At 30.5% G+C, this 24,767-nt stretch overlaps 1 protein-coding gene across 1 annotated transcript; it reads right to left on the reverse strand.

The window, feature by feature from the left end:
- Positions 1–362: 362 nt before the first annotated feature.
- LOC148279805 (3 beta-hydroxysteroid dehydrogenase/Delta 5-->4-isomerase type 2) lies at positions 363–13,769 on the reverse strand. Its single transcript, XM_088229376.1, has 5 exons — positions 13,691–13,769; positions 9,830–9,937; positions 5,840–6,004; positions 4,076–4,315; positions 363–1,573 (listed from the first exon to the last, which is right to left on the reverse strand). Exons 1-5 carry the CDS (start codon positions 13,722–13,724, stop codon positions 972–974), a joined length of 1,149 nt encoding a protein of 382 aa, XP_088085502.1. The 5' UTR covers positions 13,725–13,769; the 3' UTR covers positions 363–971.
- Positions 13,770–24,767: the final 10,998 nt, after the last annotated feature.

Here is a 24,767-nt window from a genome sequence, read left to right on the forward strand (position 1 = left end):
TCAACTTTGAGTTTTGTTTCTCGTATTCGGACTGATCCATTATTTAGGAAGTAAATGTATTATTTATGATGGCTTCCATAAAAAAACTATTGTTCATTCGTGAATAATTTAGGGTTCAAAATGTAATGTAATAATCTAAAGGTTTGGGAATAAATTAACGAATAAATTTTGCAACAAAATGTTTTCGTAGCACTGAATAATTGTATTTGTAACAAAATAATAGCAACTCATGGCTAAATGCATTATTTATGATCTATTATGATAGCTGAGAAAATAAGAGTGTTAGCGCTAACAGATGACGACGGCCATGAAATATCATCTGACCATATTATCATTCGCACTTTGGGTGTCTACATCCTTCATTTTCTTTTTTTCGCTACGGTTGTTAAGTAAATAACAGCATTTATCGATACTATTCCTGGCCGATTACCTTTCGTTCCCACCCTTCCTTTGACCCATCCTTATGGTACCTACCTAACCTCAAGATAGAAGATATTCAAAATTAGAAAATTCGGATTCAGAATTAAAACAAAACAACATTTTTGACTTCACATAAAATCGGATAAATAGTGGTTGGAATCGTCGCGCGTCGTGGAAAACACTGTCTCATTTTATAGTTCATTTTGTGATCCAGTGCCAGAAATTGAAGAACATTCAGATTATATTAAAGGTTCATTCCATATTCCTATCCTTTCTTAAATATTTCCCAATAACAAAACTGAATGAAATTCGATTTTCATTTACAGTCCGCCTTTTCGTTAACAACGGTTATGCGTATTATGTTTGCCATTCAAAGGGTGCATTGCGAGAAAGGCTTCTATTCGGTGTCAAGTTAACGCTTAAAGATTTTTATAATATTTATTATACTTAAAATTTTCAAGGTTTGCTGTTATTGGAATAATATAATGGTTATTTAAAAGTAAAATGATTTACCCTTATATCGAGTGATAGTTACAAAAAGTTACAAAAATCTATTTTAATTTGTTTTCACTTTCACTGTCCAGTTTCTTATAGTAGTTGACATAGAATTTAGAAGACAAATTGGTGGCTTCTTCCTCGCTATACAGGGGTGTGTAGCCCATGCGAATGGACGCCCTGAGTCTACTGAACAATATGAAGGACCCGAGATAAGACACCTGGGCTTGCGGACTGATCGGGAGCTTGACGCCCAGAACCTTCGATAGAGTCTGGACGATGAAAGCGACGAGTAAGGAGAGAAGTAGAGGGATTGACCACCAAGTTTGCCTGCATAGGGGCTCCTTGCTGCGAGGTTCTCTGGTTAGCTTCTCGACTAGTCGCGTCGTATCGCCCACGGCGGTGTCGTCTGTGACGAACACGGGCATGCCGGAGACGGTTTCGTCCTCGCGAAGTAGAGCATTCATGGCGCAGACGTGTCCCCACGCGACGTTTCCCGCATAGACGATTTGCTGCTTCCCTCCCGCCCCGGCTATTCTGGGGAGCTTGCCGCCCATTCGGTGCGATATGCTGATTATTGGCGTGATGAAATTTGAATCGCCTTCTCCGTAAGTGAAAGGCGGTCGGAGAGCTACTGTTTTCAATTTAGAGCCATTTTCTGAAAACAAAATAGAACGAGATTAGGGCTGCAAATTATAAAAAATGCAAATATAGACATTTTGTGTTAAAAGTGTAAATATTATTTTTAAAGTATTATTTATTTATTTATGCTTTATTAAGTTAGTTCATAATATATTAAGAACTTATATAAACTTTTAACAACATTACAATTTTTTTATCAAAATTTCTCAATTACATATTTTTTCAAATTAATTTGAAATATTTCGATCTTTTCTATCTCCTTTATTCCTTCAGGTAACTTCCATCCCTTGTACAATGAGTTTTGAAATTCTGTTTTTCTCCTCATTGGTAATCTTATCTTTTTTTTATCCCCTGTTTCGCATTGTTGGTTAAATTTTATTATTTTCCCAAAATAAAATAACATCTCGTCAAAAAACATTTTTGGTTATGGGAAAGTTTTTATTTTTAAATTTCCAGCAACGCAGATTTCAAGTTGCAAAGTAATACTCTGTTTATTTTATTTCTTTAAACATGATGGAGAGATTCAATATTATTTCAACAAATTATTAGAAATGCTTCAATTTTGCAACAAATGTTAATAATATATTAAGCGACGCACAGAGGAGTATTACCAATCAAAAAGTGCGCGAAATTATTTATTGGGGTTTTATGGCATAATATGTTTTAAAAATAAACCAATAAATGGTTTTATATTCATTCTCTTAACTAAACACAAATATAACATACTTTCAAGGGTTAATTATGTACTCGGGTTCCATAATTTAAGTAAACAAAAAATAGGTAATTTTGAAGTTTAATTTTGGTATGTATTTCAAAAGCACAAACACAAGCAAAAATCCAGAATCTTCTTCTCCGCTATCTTTATCTGCTGATTCGGGCAAGAGTAAATTTATCTTGCCGTGGAAAAGCAAGGGTTCTACGAAAATACTGCTTTTTTATCATTAACAGTTGTTTGGAGTTTTGTAGAGACTAGTGAGCTTTGAAAAAAATAGCGTCACTGTATATATTATTCTAGAATTTTTGTTTAAACTGTTGTTGTTTGGATCCGTCACAACCTCATTTCGTAAGCAATTCAAGTTTTTCAAGTTCTTCTACAGGGAGTGCCTTAAAAACCTCTTATATTTATTTTCTAGTACCTTCAATGATTTCTCATTGTTTTCTGGTCAAATCAGCTTCTACAAATATTCCTAATGCTTCAGATGGGGTGAGTTTGTGTGCAAATTTTTGGCTTTTGCAGAGTAAATATTTTTTTTATACTTTTTATACAGTTTTGAAACCTCACTGTGCCCGGCAGATTGTTAACTCATAATAGTTGTATGGCTCAATTTATCAGTTGAAACATTTTCATTCAAATCTTTCGTTTTTCGTCGCTTTCTACTTTCGCATAAATTTCCGCGAAATCTTTTGTGGTTCGGCCTAGTTTAAATAATTTATTGGTTGGCAATGAAACACAATTCGAAAGACATTTCTTTTTTTGTTACAGCTGCCTACTTTTTTTGTAAAATTGTATCTAACATTTTTTAATGAACGCCTTAGAATCAAAAGATTTTCACTAAGACATTTTGTATGTTTTATAAGTTTTTTTTCTGAATACTTCATCTTTTCATAATGTCAAACATGTAATTTTATGTCTCTTTTCTAATGTTTTCTATTGTCTCGTCTGTCTCTGTCAACAAAAGAAGAATAATACTGTCACAAAAATTTTAATTTCTTTGATACACCTTTTTATTTTTTTTACGAAAAAGCGGAAACATGCGGAAGGTTTTTTACTAATCCAGTACAAGTAAGAACTATATTTATCTATGGTAAGGGTTTGGTTGCCCAGCACAGCCCAGCAAATAAACATATTCACCAGTTTTCGAAATAAAACAAAAAAAATACTGACTACTTTTCGGTTTTTTATTATCAAAATATATAATATACGAGTACTATAAAAAAACTAAAAAATATTTTTTTTTTAAATATGTACCTTTACCATTTTTTCCCATTAGAAAAACATAGTGGTACAACAAAAACTAAACGACAGACAATATGTTACGTAACGCTCTGAATAACAAATAAAAACTGACGGCGTGTACGATCGCCACAACGCTCGGGTTACAACTAACGTGGCATGCAGAGATGGTAAGAGAGAGGGTTGTAGGGGACGATTCCATGCCATGATTTTAGTTGACTTCGTGATCAAATGGTGATTTTTGTAATTAACGATTTTAATATTTTTTACTTTCGCCCGCTTTTCACCCGGAAATACTCCTATGTGCGACGCCCGAAGTAAACATTAAAAACGCAATAAATTAAGTAATACAACCCATATAACTAAAAGCTCTAAATAAAAATAAAATGTCCAACAAAACTTTTTATGTACCGTTACTAAATATTCCACTACGATGTCCATGTTCCCAATATGCTTCGAATCTCTCCCTTCCAACAAATGGTATTGAATGGCATTATCAAAGTGTTTAGTACCTGCGAAAGGGAGTTGTAATTAACGAAACAATTATAAGAAAATTCGAGTTACTTGTTTCAGAGCCGTTCGCCTCCAAAACCATCAATTCAGCCTTAAGTTTCGAGGCTGCATATCCGGGTAGAGTGAAAGTCCCTCGGTCGGAAGGAGGCAGCGCCCTCTTCTCTGTCTGGTTGACGATAATCGTTATACAGGTCGACCCTAGGTAGGGTACAATGGATACCTCCGCCGAGCTCGTGAATATCAACCTAGTTACATTATTCTCTTGGCACAGAGAAACTACGTTCTGTGTTCCTGAAAGCGATGCAATTCAATTACCTATCATTTCAGTTATTCTTTATCATTACGCAATAAATCATTTTACAATATTATTTAACTTGTTCAATTAAATACTAATTATTAGAATCATAATTAAATTACTAAACGATTTTCAATCTTTACATATGATTTTTTGTTTTTTTGCATTCAAATATCCACTTCAATCATAAAACCCATATCAGAATTGACACAAAATCAATTAATAATTTACTGACAGTAATTAAAAAAGAATCACAATCTTAACACAACATATTCATTTCGCTTTATTTTACTTCTTTACCTTTGTTATTAAAACCATTTTACTGGTTCTGTCTAAACTCAAAATTCCGCTTTTTTTTATACAACACCTTAAATCGTCAAATGTTTTTAGATAGAGTTTAAGAAGTCACAATTTTTTTTTTGTTTTTATTAAAGTTACCACAAATTATTTATTGTTGTGCCAATTTCACATCCATAAAATAAACTATTCTTTAAATTTATTCAAAATTTCTCCATTTACATAATGTTATTGTAAGTTTACCGTTTTATTCATTTTGTACATTTAAGTTCAACTGTTAAGTTTATTGTCATTCGTGCATAACGAAAATACGCTTTCCTGTAAAAATATCAAGCGTAAACTTTATATCACGAAATAACAATATTAAAGAGTACATGTCAAATAGAAAATAAAACAGTGAAATTGAGAATATACATAATTTCATGCCAAACATCATTAGATGAAGCAGCAGGCTTATTGTATCACAATTTCATTTCGTAAGTTCGTACGTTCCTCATATATCCATCTCACTCTTACGCAATCAAAATCGTATTTCGCTCTCGTTCCCTCTTATACGATACGAATGAATTTAAGAAACTAATTAGTTACAGAATGAGGGATGGAAAAATAGCCTCCTATCTCATTATTTTTTATTATTTATACCCACCTGACAGTGCTTAGGGCACTTCATTGGTACTCCAAATTTTGATTATTTCTATCATCTGTTGCGTAAAGGTAAAACTACCTTTTAAACCAATATATTTTTTTAAGAAAAAATAAGTATTTGCGTTCATGTTTCATATTCCAACTTTCGGGGCCATTTTTAACGAGCTATAAATAACTCACTATTTGATTTTCAGATATGGAAATCAAGGTTGGGGTAGAGTAGGATTCAAACCTCGGACCTCTGATCCATGAGTCCGTAAAACTAGCCACGGCACCACAACCCGATTCATGTCAAGCTTGCCAGGAATCCAACTCGGAACCCTCAAGCTTGGCAGGTTATTGCGCCAACCGTATCACTATAAAGCGGACTTCTCACCTCTAGATATACTTTTTAAGAATTTTTAACCTTAAATTTTTTATTTAAAAATTACCGAAGTTTGACCTTAAAATAGCTATTGAGTCAAAAACACTCATCGAGGATTCTAGTTCTATTACACCATAAATCTAATGTTTATTTATTTGATACCAAATTAAAACTGTTTGTCTTTTTTTTCTTGGTTAAGTTTTGGAATACCTGCCTTCGATATTATTTTTGTGCAGTTCGTGTTTATTGGGAGGATATTCGTATGAAACGTGTGCTGCGCAGTGGATAACACATGTGACTCCATGAAAAGCTCCCTCTATAGATTGGCGATCTGAAATATTCCCCACTATGGAAACGACAGGTTTAACTTCTTTATGACCTGGGAAATTAAAATATACGAAAACTGGTTAGTAAATTTTCAGTAATTTTAGCTTATGGAAGGTGGTCACTTTTACATATTTTACATTTATTTATTTATCTAACTGTACAATTTATTTATTTATATACGGCATTTCTGCCATTTACATATATGTGGTATAAAGAGTGCTTAGAAATAAAAATATTAAAAATAAAAAAAATCCAGTATGAAATATTAATATACTCGTACTGTACACATTATTAATTACTTGAAATACATACATATTTTAAAGAAATTATACAATAACAAAATACATTAATCAATCAAATTATAACTATTCCAACCCAATCTTCTGAAGATGATTTGCTCTTTTTGATAAAAATATGTTGGTCACTTTATTTTTTAAGTTAGGCAGAGATAAACTAAATATATCAAAATGTGATGCATATTCATTCCCGGTATTCTGTAATCTAACAATAGGTGAGTTATATTGAGCTACCGTTCGAGAATTTTGACAATAAAATATTGTAGATGTTCTGCTTAATCTAGGTGGTACATAGAATGAAATCAATTTCAGTAGATCAGGGGTATCAAACATTGGTTTTATTATTTTATATAAAGTCATAAGATCGGTCGATGTTCTTCGTTCTTGCAATTTAGTTAATTTAAGAGAGTCTAAAATTTTGTTATAATTTAATTGATTAGTAGAAAAACCCATCTTAAAATTAATATATCTAAGAAATTTATTCTGAATTCTCTCAATAGAATCTGAGAAAGTGATTTGATAAGGTGACCATATTGGAGAATTATAATCTAATTGGCTTCTAACAAGAGATGTGTAAAGATATTTTAATGTGTTTATATTATTAAAATCTTTTCCGCACAACAATACAGCACCACTGACGATTACACTGTTCATAAATTACAGGTAATTACAAAAACATGTTTAAAAAACTGCGCAATAGATTATTAAGGTCCATCTAGAAAAATAATAGTTAACAAAGACGAATAAGTCAATAATACATATTATGATGCAAAGTTAGAGAGGAAGATTATAAAACTGGTAATATCCCAGCATGGAAAAGATCCACCTCTCTCGGTAGGCTGTTCAATATACCAATCATTCTCCCCACAGGCATCATCAACGGTAAATTTGTCCTGCATTCAGGAAGAACATGCTCTGTGTTGCTTAGCTCTTAAATAGTTGCTCGGTACATCTCGTATAATTTTATGCGCTCCAAAATGTTGGGATTGTAAATTAATCCGTTCAGAAGTTTAAAGGACACAATAAGCGCGGCCATGCTCCTTCTGTCCCGCAAACTTGTGACACCGAGCATACCTTATAGGAACAATGATGGGTATTGCAATGGGTAGTATCCATACTCTCTCATGAACAGGTAATAGAAACTTCTGTGTTCTCTCAACCATCAGTTTATAAATAATAGAACGTGATTCTTGTTGTAGTTATGTACTGCACAGCCAGAGATTATATTGCGGATCAATGTGCATCTAAGAACTCTCAAATATTGCAAACCCCTCAACAATGAGGAAGTCAAGTGGTTTTTTTCTAATTTGTTAATAGCCTATTAAACCGAGTCAAAATTTTGTTTTAAATTGTTTTATGTATCGTATTATCGGCGCTATGATTTTTTTAAGTTTTATACTTTTGAAATTACTCCGCGTGTGACGTCACAAGTTCTCTTCGGTGAGTTCTGCTGATTGGTGAATTGCCTTCCCGTAAACCGGAAATCTATCGCAACACTATTATTGGTTGATTCGGAAGAATTAGTGACGTCGCGTCGTTCAAAGCAAGCGGTTCGTCTTTATTAAAATCGTTTTAATTCTTTTTTCATACATTTCTAAGAAATTTTTGCCTACTGAGCATAAGAAAACTTTTATAATATCCAATTTCCCGTTGCACTAAACTTCTTCATTGAAAGAAAATAAATACCAAATTATGAAAATAAAGAAAGCGATTTCCTTAGTTTTTATTTATTACTGTCTAACTCGTTACCATAGATACGACACTAGCTTTCAGCCATTGGCGTATAATGAAATAGACATGTTACAAACGCGTAGTAGATTGCTGTACTTTTTTCCTTTGTCTTCTTTCTTTAACGCTACTCTAACGGATTTTCACCGTTTCCAAGCGTGACGCTACGCAGAAAACTGCCATTTCCTGTGATGAGAAAATGCTTAAATACATACACTGCAACTGAAAACAGAACAGATTTTTTTTTCATTTGTAAATACAGTCCAATTTATTGAATAAAAAGAAAAAAAGTCATATTTCAAACACTGAGGTAAAATTAAATAGAGAGGATGCTTCGTAGAACGATAGTTTGAAATTATGTTCTGAAAAGTAAGCGTTGTCGCGCCAAAATTGCCGTGCAAAACGCGTAGTAGAGTAAAAAAGACTATCTGTCTATGCTAGTTTACTGTGCTTAAGCTGTATGTCGCGCGTTTAAACGCTTGCTCACATTTACTTACTACAAGTAAGGTTCCGAAACTTAAATTGAATGGAACACAAGGCGGGTGCTTACTGCTGCATTTAGTGTATACATATATCAATGATTTTAAAAGTACATTTTTCTCCATTTTAATGTAAATTAATGATAAAAAAAAGCACACTGACGGTCAAGTTTAAAGTACATTTATGAGAAAGAATGCATGCTGACTGCCAGCGTCGTCGCTATGGTAACAATTTGTACAGAAATATGAACCAAGCAAATATGCATTTATTTCTCATGCGTATGTTTCCATGTGTATCTTGATTTGCTGTTTCATTTTTTTTTATTGTTGAGGACTACGCGATATTTGCTAAATCTAAAATTGAGTTTGTAAAGAAATAACGTGTCTTTTTATTACGCGTCAGTGCCAAAGATACCGTTACGAGGGTAAGGTGAAAAGTTCACTGCCTGACAATGAAAGACTGCGATTTTCAATTAAAAAATGGTTTTATTTTTCTTGCGCTGAACTACCGGCTTCCACCCACTGCTTGGACTGCTGTTTCGTTTCTGGCGTGTAGTGGTGGATCCATGTCTCATCCATGGTGACAAATCGTCACACAAAATCGGTTGGATCCTTATTGAATCGGTCCAAACATTGCTGCGAAAGTCGTTTGCGCATTTGCTTTTGATCAGCATTCAGCAAATGCGGCACCCATCTCGCGCAGAGCTTTCGCGTCCTTGATTCTTTGTGCAATATGTTTTGCACCCTTTTTTCCGGTATCCCTACAGCCTCAACTATCGCATTCATCTTCACTCGCCTATCGTCCAACATGATATCATGCACCTTTTCGATGGTTTCCGATGTGGTGGCGGTTTTTGGCCGTCCTTCACGCGGGTCAAATTCAGCTGCCTACTTCTTAAGGGTTGACATGGAAGGAGCAAAGTCCCCGTAAACTTTTGTCAACTTTGGATGAATTTCCTTAGGGGTTAATCCATCCAAAACGAAGAATTTTATTACCGCACGATATTCAAGTTTATCCATTTTAACGAAAAACACGCAAGACGTCCACTGCAAAAATTCGTGTGAGCAAACTACTAAAGAGAACAAGTTAAAACTTGTCATACGAACTAATGACACGTGCACCCAGACAGGCAACATTTTTTTTTGCTGATTGCAACGCTATCTCTGGGTCAGGCCAAAAACTTTTCACCTTACCCTCGTAACTACAAATCAATTTACCTTTCAGTGTTGCAGAACAGCGTTTATTTATTACTATATTTGGTTACACGTCATTTTAATAACGTCTATCAAATTTCTAAAACTACTCACTGAGCAAGTTTGGATTGTTTGAAACTTACGAAATTTACAATTCATGGTGAGTTCATGTTAACTTACCCAGGTAGTTACGATAAGGGGCCAAATCTAGAATTCGTATCTCCGTAATACCCGATTGCCGTAATTGGAGCTCTCGAACTATGTGTTGTCCCAGGAACCCCGCGCCTCCTACGGAATTAAATACTAAATTAATCTTACCCACATCGAAAATGTTTTTTTCTATTATTCTTCCCACCTCTAATATTTTTTAAATATGTCCGTATACTATATTTAAGGTAAATGTTAACAAATTTTGACCCAAGGTTTACCGCTTATGATGAATGAGGATAATTTTTATTAAATATCCCCTATTAATAAATATATAAATAATTCTGTTAATAATTAGTGCTTTACGAATATGTAATTGCCTCAGTTTATTATTAAGAAGTAATAGTGAATAAATCCATCATATATGTTGATGAAAAATGTAACTTTAAAAGATGTTATACTTACTTAAGAACTTACTTAATAAAGCATTAATAAATCGACTGCTCCAAGGAAGACAGCACTAAGTCATAAAAGATAGTTTTACAGAAAAGCAAATTGAAAGTTTGTTTTTTTTCCATATTCTTGGGTCAGGATTCATAAGTTTTTAAAAATTGTAAAAATATATTATTGGTCTACACTTTCTAAGTAATCTAGTACTTTATTAGAATTCCTACTATTTTCTTGTGTTTTGGGACGAAGTGCTGTTTTCTTCGGAATTCGTATTTCAGCTATGTGTAGTATGTTGATTTACTTCTCTATTCCAGAGAAAATCAAACAAATTATTAAACTTTCAATGAGCTATTTTATTTTAAAAAATGAAAAAGATATCAATTATTAACATAAAAACCACCCAAATTTATGATATTTTCGAAAATCCTAATAAATAAAACTATTCAAGGCCAGGTGGGGTTTTTTGTGCGTTTGCGCACATTTTTATATGTTGGTGTCATTTTTCTTTCCGAACAGAAGATATACCTATTACGGAACCCACAATATCAACTGAATCTTCTGAACTCTGTATAATAAAATAAATCATTAATAAAACCGACATATAAATTTTTCATGTTACTAAGTAGGTATGTATCTACAATTGACTATCGATGCAATACACAGTGATAGGCATTCCATCGTACAACTGTTGTATCAGTAGCATCGTAGAACATTCCCGTTTCCTCATTAAGATACATCATTATTATTTTGGCTGTTCTACTTGATATACCCATTTTTAACACACCACAGTGTACATATTTCTCTCTATTCTCAATCGAAACACAATACACTAATTACTCGAGACAAGTTAGTAAAACTGAAGCAAACTTAGCAAACCAATCAGCAATTCAACCAGCAATTTAACCTGTCAAATTTCAAATAATAAAGTTTTATCGACATTATTATTTATCGATCGAAGAAGAAAGTAAGTCTGACTTACAACCATAGACGAAAAATATTTCCCGGAGAGTAAGGAAGTAAATCAACTTACTTCTTTATTCTATGAAAAAAAATTGCTTTTTGACATACAATTATTTTTTATATTAATTTATTTACCAAGTTAAAAGTGATAGAGTAATGAAAGTCTTCTTGGAAAGAAGACAATGATTTATAACCTTCAGAAATGGAAGTAAGTCAAAAACCTTAATTTCGGAGTTACTGCCTTCTTCCTTGGAGCAGTCGAAATATACTCTTTATTTGTTTATTTATTTTATTTACTTGTTCATTCAAAATTACACTCATTTAAATATAAATGAACTTATTAAGACTTTTAGGCTATGCCCGTGTCAAGCCATTAGAAATAACAATAAAAAGAGCATAGTAAAATTAATTAGATTCAAATATAATGACATGTGATGCAATATAATAATAATCCAGAAAAAAACGGTATAAGTAATAAATAATAAAATTCCAAAGAATACAATTTAAAGAAGATAATCAGGCATAAATATTAAAATGCAAATTATAAATTATACAAATTTAGATTCATACATAATCAAATATATAAAATAACAGTATCATTGAAATCAATAGAAAAGGAATATATATATAAAAATATAATTGAAATTATAATTGAGATATGGTTTCTATAAACTCACTATACATTAGTAAGAAATATGAGTAATAAATTATATGCCAAATAAGATTGAGTGCTAAATTAAATAATACATAATGAAAAAAACATAAAAATATCAAAATATATAAAAAGCAAATAAAAATAAAAGTATGGAAGGAAAACAGATTTGTCAATTTTTGCTAATTGCTAATCTCGAACTTTAAAAAAAATTACAACCTCGTCCCTATACCCGTGATTTTTACACTGACAGATTTTGTTGTCATCAGGTAAGAATCTTTCTTTAAGAACATTAATTTCTTGCTGCTTTCTTTAGAATTTTTCAGTTCCTTCGAAAATCTTTGAGGGTTGTTGTTATTTCCCGGTTATTTTTCTTTCCTCGTAGATCTTTTTCATCACCAATTGCTTGGTACCTATCTGTACTTATTCGATCATCGTTTTTGACTAATCCCAACAATTCGCTGAATATGCGTATCGAAAATGTAAACTAATAACGTTATGTGATTAATACCAAATACCCACCTAAGGGCGATTAATAATTTGTGGTGACGTGTTTAAAACCAGATAGTTTCTTCGTAATTGGGAAACTAATTATAACTTTTGCTTTTATTAGAGGTTTCATTAGTCAATCAATTATTGGTGAAGAAATGCGTTTTGCGGACACAATCAAGTGTAAACAAATTTTATATATTACAACTATGATAATTCATTATGCAAATCAGCTTTAACATTCACAGTTTTTTTTATTAAATCGGAGATAATACGATAAACCTAATGTAAAAAATATTATTGGAAATCAGAGCGCGTACCGCCATATTAATTTATGTATTATTTGTTTATTTCACAAATGCGTATTTGTTTCAATACTAGTATACATAGAATTTATAGTTCTATGTTATCATTCCAATTTATGTAATAATAATTAAAACCCACTAATTTGCAAAATTCTCGAAACTCTAGATTTCCAAATAATTTAACTTTACACAGATGCAATACAACTGCATCTTTAAATCATTATTCATATGTTGGGAAAAAAAAATAACAATCTTCCAGAAATCTTAAATTCAACATCAAATATTAAAACATTTAAAAAAAAATTTAAACACTTGAGACCCACCCTAGCCTAAACTCCATACAGTGAAAAATTTTGTATATTTTAGAATATAATAACTTATATAAAAAATCTATTTTAGACAGTAAAAATAAAATGTAAATAAAATAAAATATACATGTGTATGGATACTAAATAAATATATGTATAAAAATAAATGTTAAAAGAACTCTCTCTCTAAACACGAGTTTTCACTCTATTAAAGAGGTAGAAACGTTATTATTAATTATGTATGTACCTACTATTTTGTAATTTTATACTTATTTTGTCAAGATTTTTTCCAATAAATATTAAAAAAACCTAATACATACTTGATTCTTCCAAAACTTTGTAAAGATCTGAAATTGTTTTCAAATGTTGCATGTTTTATTTATATTATACTTGATGGACATTATAATATTTAATCTTATTATACCTCTTTATTATATTATTTAAACAATCATTCATTATAATTGCAGTTGTATCACTTACAAAGTCTAAAAGTGTGTTTAAAAATAAAAATCATGAGATTTTGGCATCTAGATCGAAATTCGAAATCGGCAGTACCTCATATAAAAATAGCGTGTTAAGTGATAAATAAATCTACGTTTTTTTCTTTACCCACGATATTATTTTATTTTCTCTTCATTCTCTTTTACATTTTAATATCAGCCCCATTGTTTATCTCATTTATAAATTATGACACTAAAATTAAATAATTACAAATAATAATGTAGGTTACCTGTTATTAAAATTATTTCGCCACCGGAATCCATACTAAACGATAGTTATTGAAAAATAAAACAAAACTTCATAAAAACATGTGCACTTGCGGGCGTTTTAATTTTTTATTTAGAAGAGCTTTTAAATTAAGGCACAGATCAAATTAAACACTTTCCCAGCCAAGTGCTAAACGAATACTGCAGAAATTATAAATATTTACATCCGCAATCGTATACTCCAAGCTCTGACTTCTTCATAATAATAAATTATAACTCTCACAAGTACCTGCCCGCTATTCCCGTTGCAGATGGGTAGATTACTTTCACTTTTTCATAATACATACTTTATAATTATTATAAAATCGTTAATGTTATATTGCTCATTCATATAATGGTTTATTTTTCTTGCAAAATAACACTATACGACACCGATGGTATGTTAATTTTTATCCTAACAATATCACACATTTTTCTTACGATTGCAATAATTTGCACCTATCAAACATGAAGCATTCAAAAGGCTGTGGATACTTTACAATATTTGTACACTTTAATTGACCCTTAATAATATCACTGTGATTTAGATATTCGTATTGTGGTATTAAAAATATATTGTGATATTATATTAATTAAGAATATAAATATTTGGATATTAATATTTTTATTCTTCAACAATTTCTTTCCTGTTTAAAGATGCCAGCTCTCCTTTTTATAAAAAAATGCACCTTCCTCGGCCACTTTTAGGAACCAGAAACATTTTATTTTTTTACAATAAACATAAGAGGTAAAACCTCAGAGTAATAATGCTTAACTTAGAGAGAAGCCCTTATCACTATGTTTCATAGAACGCAAGCAATGTTGGTTTGTTGGTTAGCAACCAATTGGTGGCCATTTTGTTTTATTTGACAACATAAACATAACGTCAACATATTTAAATTCAATTACGCCTTTTATGTGTCGTTTTTAAGTGTCAAAATACTACTAGGATTAAAAGGGAATAGGGTGGGATCACATTTCATGTGTAAGTAGCGAACTCACAAATAATATTATTCAAGGATTCGATTATTTTACCGTCTGTAAATAAAACAAGGTGGACATTTTGTTAAAATTGCCAGGGTAGACAAATTTGAATTTTTTTACTCAGCTTTTTATTAATAAGCCTTAGTATAATATTTGTATAAATTTTACTTAATTCCTAAATGATTATTTGGTGTTTTTTTTTACGTTTGCTTAATAAAACCGGTTTTTTTTTATAATCCAGTCAGCAAAATATTTTTTGTGGTAAAACATAACATAACATAGCACAAAATTATCTTATATTTGTGTTATGATAATATATTGTTCGCGGTTTAGCAACATTACGTGGCCACTTCACGCATGCATGCAGGTGGGATGTTGTGGAAATTTTTGCACACAGTGCGATGAATGCAAACTTGATTCTACGCGCCTTCTGGTATAATATAATTCCATGATTATATCCTTAAAACTCTACTTCCCCTGTTTTTTTTATATTGCCGTAAAACTCAAATCATCCGGATTATTGAGTATCTGATGTTATTGCTTTTAAAATAATACAGCGAATTGGAATCACATCAAAAACTCACGTAAACATGTCCAGCAAAGTTAATTGCACAATTAAATATGAATTTAAAACTTTTCCTTTATTTTGATTTCCTGATAAAGATCTGGATATTTGGCAATCCGGATGACTAGAGTTCGGACAAACGTAGTTTTACTGTACATTTCTTTTCTATAACCCGATTACAATGGGAAGTTAACAGTTATCTACAATTTTATCCACAAAGTAAAACAAAGTCTACTGTATGAAAAATAGAGTACGAATATTGTTTTGTTTGATTAAAGGTAACTGACGAAGAAAATGAAAATTTTCATACAAATATAAACATTTTTGGTATGTTAATTTAGATTTTACTTTATAGACAATCGAAGATAACTCTGTTAACTTTTTGTTGTAATCGGGACCTTGGGCCGCTATTACAAACGTTATCTTCATCGGTACATAACGATACGATATAAAATAATATTTATGTACGAAAATGTGTATACTTATACAAAAATTTACAGTATCTTCGTCGGTAAGCTGTAATTAAACATGTTAAGAAAAACAAATTGTAAACATGTTACATTTTTTATGCAGAAAACTTAATTTTAATTAACAATGTAATGTGTAATGTGTTAAGTATTTTTATTAATAATCTTTTTTTTTTAAATATGTATATTTGTATTTTTTTTCATTTAAAGTTAAAATGTTGACCAATTTTTTTTGGACCAGTCTATTTTTTGATTGGCTGAAAGATATAGCTTTTATAATGAGGAAGTTCAGTTGATTTTTTTATTATTATTTGTCAATAGACTAATAAAGTAAGCCTTTTTTAAAAAATATGTATCGTATTTTCAGCGTAATGATTTTTTTAAGTTTTGTTCATTTTAAATTATTTCGCGTGTGATATCTCAAATCCCCGCCCCTTCTTCTAGATGAGTTCTGGTGATTGGTCAGTTACTTTACCACCAACCGGAAATTTGTCACAACTCTCTTATCATTGTTTAATTCGGAAGAACTGATGACGTTGCTTGAAGTAGTTCGTTTTTATTAAAATCATTTTTACTATTTTTTTCGTACATTTTCAAGAAACTTCCCGCCAGTAATGCTCTAATTTTTACCGAGCGTAAGAAAATATTTTTTATATCCAATTTCCCGTAGAGCTGAACTTGGTCGTTGCTTTCTATAGCAACAAGCCCACAGTGCATATATTTTTGATAATGGTAATACGGAATTTTTGTATTAATACAGCAACTGAGGTGATTTTTACAAAAATGGCGCTATATAAATTATCCAACTATTATAATGATAATAATAACTTCAGCTGGTTGTGTTGCTGGTGCATTACCCGCCTAATGAAGTTGAAATGAATAAAAAAATCAGGCAGATTTTTTTATTATATTCAGCCAGAATTGTTCATTTATCATAGTACAAATTACATACCGTCAAACGTGACAATTTTGCCCAGTTTTAACAAACTTTTACAATATCTTTTTTTTTATATAGGACTACTCCTATTCATTTTGTTGAATAGTGATACTAATTATTCTGAGCATTTTTACAAGTACAAAACGTTTGATTTTCTTTTATTTATGCAATTTTAGAAGACAAAACATGCTAGGCAAAATTATCTCCACTTGTTGTCAATTTTGCCCACTTGGTAATTAACTGTTATTTTTGGTTTTATCATCCTTATTATACGGTTTATTACTACTTTTTGGGCGAAAAAAACTGTTTATGTTTAAACAATAACATCATTGAGGCATCACCATTATAAAATCAATGAAAAAAAACCGCTGGGCAAAATTGTCAACTATTTCCTCAATTTTTCTATACAATGTGGATTTGTGGGCCAGGGTTGGCACATAATTGGATTTTTAACAAAACCAAAGGAGTTTATCTCTAATCCTTTTAATTTGTTCGTGTTTGACTATGCATAAGCCAATTTATTATTTTTTACAAACCATTTCAGTTCTGATGCGATTTTCGTAATTAAGGGAGCTTGCCCCCAAAACGATTTTTCTTTAAATGTGTATGTAGAAAAAAAACGATCCTTATTTTTTTTTATGGGCCAGTTTGAACAAAACATCCCGTTACCTCGTTTAAAATCATGTTTTTGCCATTTACTTCATTTTCATTTATATTTTCTACTTTGTTTTTTTCTACTTTTTTGGATAATGTTTTTTCAATGTAGTATGTAGCGACAACCCTAGACGTGGGCAAAATTGTCAAAACACCGGCTAAGAAATCTAAGACAATTTTGCCCACTTAAATATCTATTGTGTTTGTTCAAATAGATATACAGAAATACGTTCTATAGCGTCTTTATTTTGTATGCAATGAAATATATAAAACTTACTTGCCTCCTTTCAACACAAACTCCGCAACAACAAAAGTTTTGACAATATTTGTAGATATACACAAACAGACCTTCAAGTTTAACTTCAAATTTCAAGTGATCAACTGAAGCTGGCGGTAAACTAAATATTTAGTTTTGCCATGGAACTATCAAAATATACTTACCAAATGTAATTTTTATGATACCAGTAACTTTTCTCACTTTAAAACTTGATTTTGTTACGGATTTCGGCAGTGGGCAAAATTGTCATGGCTGGGCAAATTGTCATGTTTGACGGTAAATTTTTACATTCACCATGTAAAAAGCAGACTTTGCTAGAAAGCGTCCAAGCCTTGCTTGCTTGTTTCGCAAAGATGCAAATTCAAACCCCTTTGTTTTTAAATGAAAATTTAGATAGAAATGCACTAATAAACTGTACGGTCTGATTTCCCCTGTCATTTTAATTCCTTGTTTACCACTTCTCTTTCCAACAATGTATGAAGGGGGGAGGGTTTAGGGGGTTCCAACCCCCTACTCATAGAAAGTAGTTTACACTAGATATAATAAATTTTGAAAAGCCTGATACCTGCTATTAATTTTTGCCTTTACTTTTTTCCTTTTTTTAAAGTAATATTTGCATAATAAAATAAATAGTACTTCAAGTTGAATATAAAATATTAAAATTAGAAAACTTAGAAATCTTAGAAATTAAAAAAGCGATTCATAATAAGAAAACAATAATTAATAACAAAATAAACAATATTTCTTTTAGTCCTCTCCTGTCTAACTTCAAAAATATTGATATCAAATTACCACCCGTGTAAGGAAAAAACGACTTGATTTATTGGGTCCACGTGTAGTATTTAGTGAACATGATAAAAATAAAATAGGAATCAATTGCTTGACGAAGAAGCTTGTTTGCTTTGAAACCGGTCGGTGGAAAAAAAATAATAGTAAAAAATTAATTAAAACAAAGTTGTTTTATTTATTTTATTATAATGAATAACCACAAAGTTAGTGCTTCAAATATAAACTTTATAATATTTGCATTTTTATGATTTATTTTAAGGGCCATTTTCAATGAGTTGCAATAACTCACTATTAGAAAATTGGAATTAAGTTGGGGTAGAGTGGGATTCAAACTGCGGACCTTTGATCCGTGAGTCCGGAGTCCGAGAAATTAGCCACGGGACCACAACCCGATTCACCTTAATAATATGAGATACTTAAAAATCGGGCCATGGTCCCTTGGCTAGTTTCGCAGACATACGGATCAAAGATTCAAGGTTCGAATCCTACTTTACCCGAACTTGATTCCCATTTCCTAACTCATTGAAAATGTTACTCAAAATTACAAGAATACAAATACTTATTCCTAAAAAAAAAGTTAGGATTCCATCTAGGCATCCTATGTCTCTAAAACACCCCATTTATGCCCAGAAAAAAAAAGGATTAATTTAAACAAACAATCCATCACGCCGTTTCTCCGTAAGGGCAGGCAGAGAGGATAGAACGCCACATTACTCTATCTTTGCATGCATATCTCGCTTCCTCTACATTCATACATCTTTTCATGCACGCACGCTGATTATTCCGACTTTTGACATGTCCATCCTCAAGTATTCGTTGGATTTAATCATGCCATGTCTTTTTCGGTCTTCCTCTATTTCTGTATCCATCAACATTTGCATTGTAAATATTCTTAGCGGTTCTTTTGCCGTCCATTCACTCTACATATGCTGAATTTGGTTTACAAAAGCAATGCCCTATACACCACTGAGTGTGAAAAAGGTAATGATGATGCTGATGAAGATTTTTTTTAAGGATTCGGAAGAGTGCTTCCATCTGTTGATTTTTGTAGAGTAAAAGAGCCGAAAAAAACATTTATTGATGTAGGCGAGATTCTACGGATGTTTTACTTACTAGGAAATGCCTGAAATTACTTATCGTATTTTTTAAACTGACCGTAAATATTAAATTTGACAAAATAAGGAGAATGGATGTTTTTAAAAAAATTAATAATTTTGAATACTATTTATTAATACTTAAAGGAAATAACAATTTACACATTTTCAAGTAGATAGTTGTACATATACATAGTTAACAGGCTATATTATAAATAAACAAATGTGATCTACACAATGTTATTGCATTTTTTTAAAGATAACTCGCATCACTCTTTTCTTGGGACTAAGTATGTCACATATTATAATATGGCAAATATAGTTGTAATCCAATAATATAGCGTAAATTTAATAAAACAAATTATTTAAATAAAACATCTAATAACAAACAACAATGAATTTTAAAATACAATTTCTATTTACTAAGAGTAAACGTCCAAAATACAGTAAATATATGAAGTATGTATGAAAGGGAGCCAGAAAGGGATTCTGCAGAAATGTAGACGACGATAAATGGTTAAAACCAATGATCCCTAAATAGACAAATACACATTGTTATCATAATAATCAGGATCATAATAAACAGATCAGGAATACATTTTGCAAGAACATACCCGTATTCAAATATTTTTATTATTATTTAGTTCATTATTAATAAAGGTTTCAAATCTTTAACTTCACAAAAATCAACAGATGAAAGAAACTAAGAAATGTTGATCTTCAAACAAAGTTATGAATGTTACAAACTTAAACATCCAATAAGCCCAGTAAATGTCTTCTTTTTTATTGATTTTATTCAACGTTTTTCATCTCTGTTGTAACATGTTAATCCTGATAACTCCCTAGGGGTGAAATAAACATTTAGACAAACTCAAAATATTGTTAATTTATTATAAATTGGTTTTGAATTCGTGCCACTATTTTGTGCTTGTAACATATTGTACAGCTTAGAATATCATTGGTTTTAATCACTTCATTTTAGCGATTTTAAAACAATGTGTAAATAATTGATACTGTAAAAAAATAAAATATTGATCAATAAAAATAGTAAGCATTGGAATATGAGCGTTTTAAAAAATATACATAGAATTCTCATTGTCCTTAGATAATGGTAAATTTGGACACTGAATGTATAGTTACAAAACATTAAGTGTCTAATAAATTACCATATTTTGCTGACCAGACCATAAGACACACTTTTTCACTCTGAAAATTAAACCAAAAATTGGGGTGCGTCCTTATGGTCCGATGCGTCTTATCGTCCGCAAAATACAGTACATGCATGTAGAAAGACGTGTTATTTGAAAAATATTTTATTAGTTAACGGATTTGTTAAATGATTTAATGGAAAAAAGAAAAAGCTAAATAAAAAAAACTATTGACATGATGTACCCGTTTTACTGATCCAATTTTTAATAAGGCGTGTTTTTCTAATAAAATCTCACATTAAAAATATCATAAGACATGTTTTTCACACCTCTAATTCATTTTGAGAATGGCAATAAAAAAATGCACTACAATATACATTATTGTGAAATTAAACATTTTAGTCATCTAAATATCGCAGATTCCAATGAATAATTTTATACTCTGAAGTTTTTGTTATAATTTAATGTATCGAATTTGAGATAACAAACCAGACAAAAAAGTGAAGAAGTTTTTATGAATTTCCCAAATCACAAAACATTTATTGGTCATATTTTATGTTCACTACTCAAATACTGGGTGCAATACTTATATTTATATTAGTTATATATTTTATTACTACATTAAACAACTTCTTTTTCACTGTTGATGTTGAAACAAAACAAATTGCTCAATATGTAGGTATTAGTACAATTTCTACATCTAGGAGTGCATTAATTTGTGTTAACATGATTAAATTAGATAATATATCCTACTTAACCTATGGATTAACGGTTTATTGTCAAATATGGTAATTATATCAACATAGATAATAATTAAGATTAACACTTTCAACAAGACATAAAATAAAATAAATACTCTTTGTTTGTTTGCTAGTATATTTCAATATACAATTTTCAGAAAGAAAATACACCAGAACCTCTTTTTACATAAAATAACGCAGTACAAAAATGAAATTTAAAAAAGAATTTGCAATTTAATTTAACAATCTGAATTACTATTGGTTTTTTATGTAATTTGAATGAAAATTAGAATCCAGTATCAGGCCGGATACCGAATAGTAGCCTCAATATCTGGTGGATACCTAATATTCATTAAACTGAAAACATTTCTAAATTGATTTATTGATCTCAACCGTGTTTGGGAAAAAGGAAAATTATTATTATTTCATTATTTGAAAAATTGACTTTTTGGCATAAAAACATTCGCCAGTGTTTGATATACACTCTAAAAAAAGAATTTAACCCGCAAATAAAAAATGTTTATCAAAAATTACTTTTTAATTAAAAATACATTTGCCTAAAAAAATCAATCGCATGAGGTGAAATTACCCAAAACCATTATAATTATTCAACTCATCGATCGATAAGTGATCATAAAATACATCATGAAAATATTTTAACCCCTTTTTATTTTGTGCTCATTAGTTTTGTTTTTTTATTTCGGCGCGCATCCGGCCAAACCACTATCGGTTTCATTACTAATAGAATTATTACACGGGCTCTGGATACCTTAAGCGATGAAAGTTTAATCAAGTGTAGAACTTATCCACTGTGTAAATAGAGGTTCCGGTGTACATATTATTATTACCTACAGTTTGTTTTTTCCTTTCATATCCTCAGATTGCAGTATTTTGGTTGACCTAATATAAAAAAAAAGCATTTAAATTATTTAGTGTATTTACATAATAGCTTGTTTTAAATATATACACTTGATCTATAAATATTATTTACAAGCCGAATTCACAATAATTTTAACTGAATATTCAAAATCCAATCAACTAATGGCAACTCAAAATAAAATATGTCGACATTATTACCCTCCCATAACAAATTGACAAAAATTTACAATGTACTCTGTAATTATGAAATTTGATTCTTTGGACAAACCAATTATCTATTGTTTTTACCTTGTAATTATATTTATGTACAATATTGATTATGCAGGCGTTAAGTGTGTTAGTCCAGTTACATTCATGTTTTGGTACAGAACATTAATAAAGCACAAATGATTCAAATAACTTTGGACATTTATTGCAACCGAGAGGGAAAACATTTTCAAGAATGGAATACAGAATTCTAGGCATTTACAGGGCTTAGGACCTGTCATTGGTTGGTTTATGTAGCTGCTTTACACACTAACATTTACCATTCTGCCCATGTTTGAATCTCAAAATTTGCGCAACTCTTCCATCTGTTGACTTTTGTGAAGTAAAAGAGCTGTAATCTAATGTTTTCTCTATTTGTTGCAATAAATATCAATCTCTATACCTCCATAGGGGGTCAGCGACATTTGGGTTGATAATGAATCTACCGCTTGATGGAGGTTGGCTACGCTGCGATTCACCACAATTTCAATTGGAATTCTGTGCATAACAATAGTTTTAATGGCAAAACTTACATACATAATATAATGAACATATGTACATGCATAATATCAACATATTTTATATCGATAGCCTAGCGTACACATATAAGTAAGTTGAGTACATTTTCCATATCACCCAAGACAATACTTTACGGTCCACAGATGTTCAAAGTGATATTTCACTTACTGTTGTCACAATTTTCATTACGCATTTGTTTTAGAACAAATGTATTTGCAAAACTGGCTACACATCGAACAGAATACATAAATTAGCAATCTTGCACTTGACACATTTGTGCGCTAGAACATCGATATTATACAATGTTGATTATTTGGTTTGTATGATATTACCCCATAAGTTGGAATACAGAATAGAAGTAAAAAAGCGACATTTAAATGTCCGTACATTGGGAGTAGTCAGCTAGTAAGATTTTTTTCTTCGTTTTAATAATAAGATATCAAATTTTGATAAAAGTGGATACAATTTTTTTATAAGCTTATAAGGGAAATTGCGTTAGTATGCTAAATAAAATTAATTAATAAATATTTTATTAAACAAATAAGTAGATGGCGGAACTTGGTGTTTAACACCTTTAGGAATATTATAATACAAAATGATAAAGGAACTAATGTAAGTCAGCCGAACTTGTAAAACTCTTAAGTCTAAAAGTCCTAAACTTACGTTTGTTCAGGAGAGAGTAAAAACGATTTTTACTTTAGTGGCAGTAGTATTTTATATACTTTGCAACAAAAATGCAACACTATGTGAATATACAAGTAATACACACGGATAGATTATTTGAAATCCTAACAGAAAATGTTAAAATATCTTTGTTCACCATTTGTAGACTTACGAGTTTTACAAGTTAGGGTAACGGTATGTTTTAAATTTTATTTTGAGGATAAGAATAAATAATTTTATAAATACATAATCATTGTTGATTATATACTTAAAATAACTGATAAACAAAGAAGAATTTATATCCATAAAATTAATGTACAGAATGTAATGTAAAACAGTACATGGAAATTTGTAAGAAAATGCATTATTTTAATAAGAAAAAAAATGAAATAGCTCTAGAACCAAAAAAAATTTTAAGGTTTCTTGCGTGTTTTTTTGGGGGAAAAAGCGAGTCAATTAAAATATTATTTCTATAAATGTTCCTCGAGGCAACAGATCTCATAATTGACTGGAATGTACACTCTCATACTAAAATGATCCCTTTTAACTTCAGATCTTACATCAACACAATAAAATATAATTGTACTAGTGAGCTAACAATGTAGGAAAAAATATTAATCTCCATATCTTTTTATATGTAATATCATGCTCTGAAACAGTTAAGGAAAAATATATTTTTTTAAATATATATGGAACAAAATATGAAACAATTACAAGTTTGTCAATAAAACATTAGTTATTATGAAAGGTTTTTGTGCATACTGAATTTGAAATATACAACATATTAGTATAGGTATAACATATTGTTCAAGTAAATAAATAAAAACAACCAAATGTATCAAGTGGTGTTTTCAATACACGAACTAATAGTACTTATTTGTATTTTCTTACAAATGGTGAATGCGTGAGAAGGCTAATATTGTAAAAACAATAAACATTTAATACATTAGAAGTCATACTGTTAAATAATACCATAATTATTATCATCAGATGCGCCGGTAATATTTGTTACGTTAACTCTATTTTTAATTTCTTATTTAGATTATATAATAACGACATATAAGTATATTTTCATCGCAATAAAATGATATAATTTTCC

Source organism: Micrasema longulum, unplaced genomic scaffold, assembly GCF_059751315.1.
Source record: "Micrasema longulum isolate JH-2025_06_02 unplaced genomic scaffold, ASM5975131v1 h1tg000663l, whole genome shotgun sequence".
NCBI classification, from domain to species: Eukaryota; Metazoa; Arthropoda; class Insecta; order Trichoptera; family Brachycentridae; genus Micrasema; species Micrasema longulum.

Excerpts from the sequence above, each read along its gene's own strand:
- LOC148279805 (XM_088229376.1), bottom strand. The coding sequence starts at position 13,724 with ATGGATTCCGGTGGCGAAATAATTTTAATAACAG. Across the intron at positions 6,005-9,829 it reads CCCTTATCGTAACTACCTGG|GTCATAAAGAAGTTAAACCT; the intron begins GTAAGTTAACAT and ends TTAATTTCCCAG. Across the intron at positions 4,316-5,839 it reads GCACAAAAATAATATCGAAG|GAACACAGAACGTAGTTTCT; the intron begins GCAGGTATTCCA and ends CATCGCTTTCAG.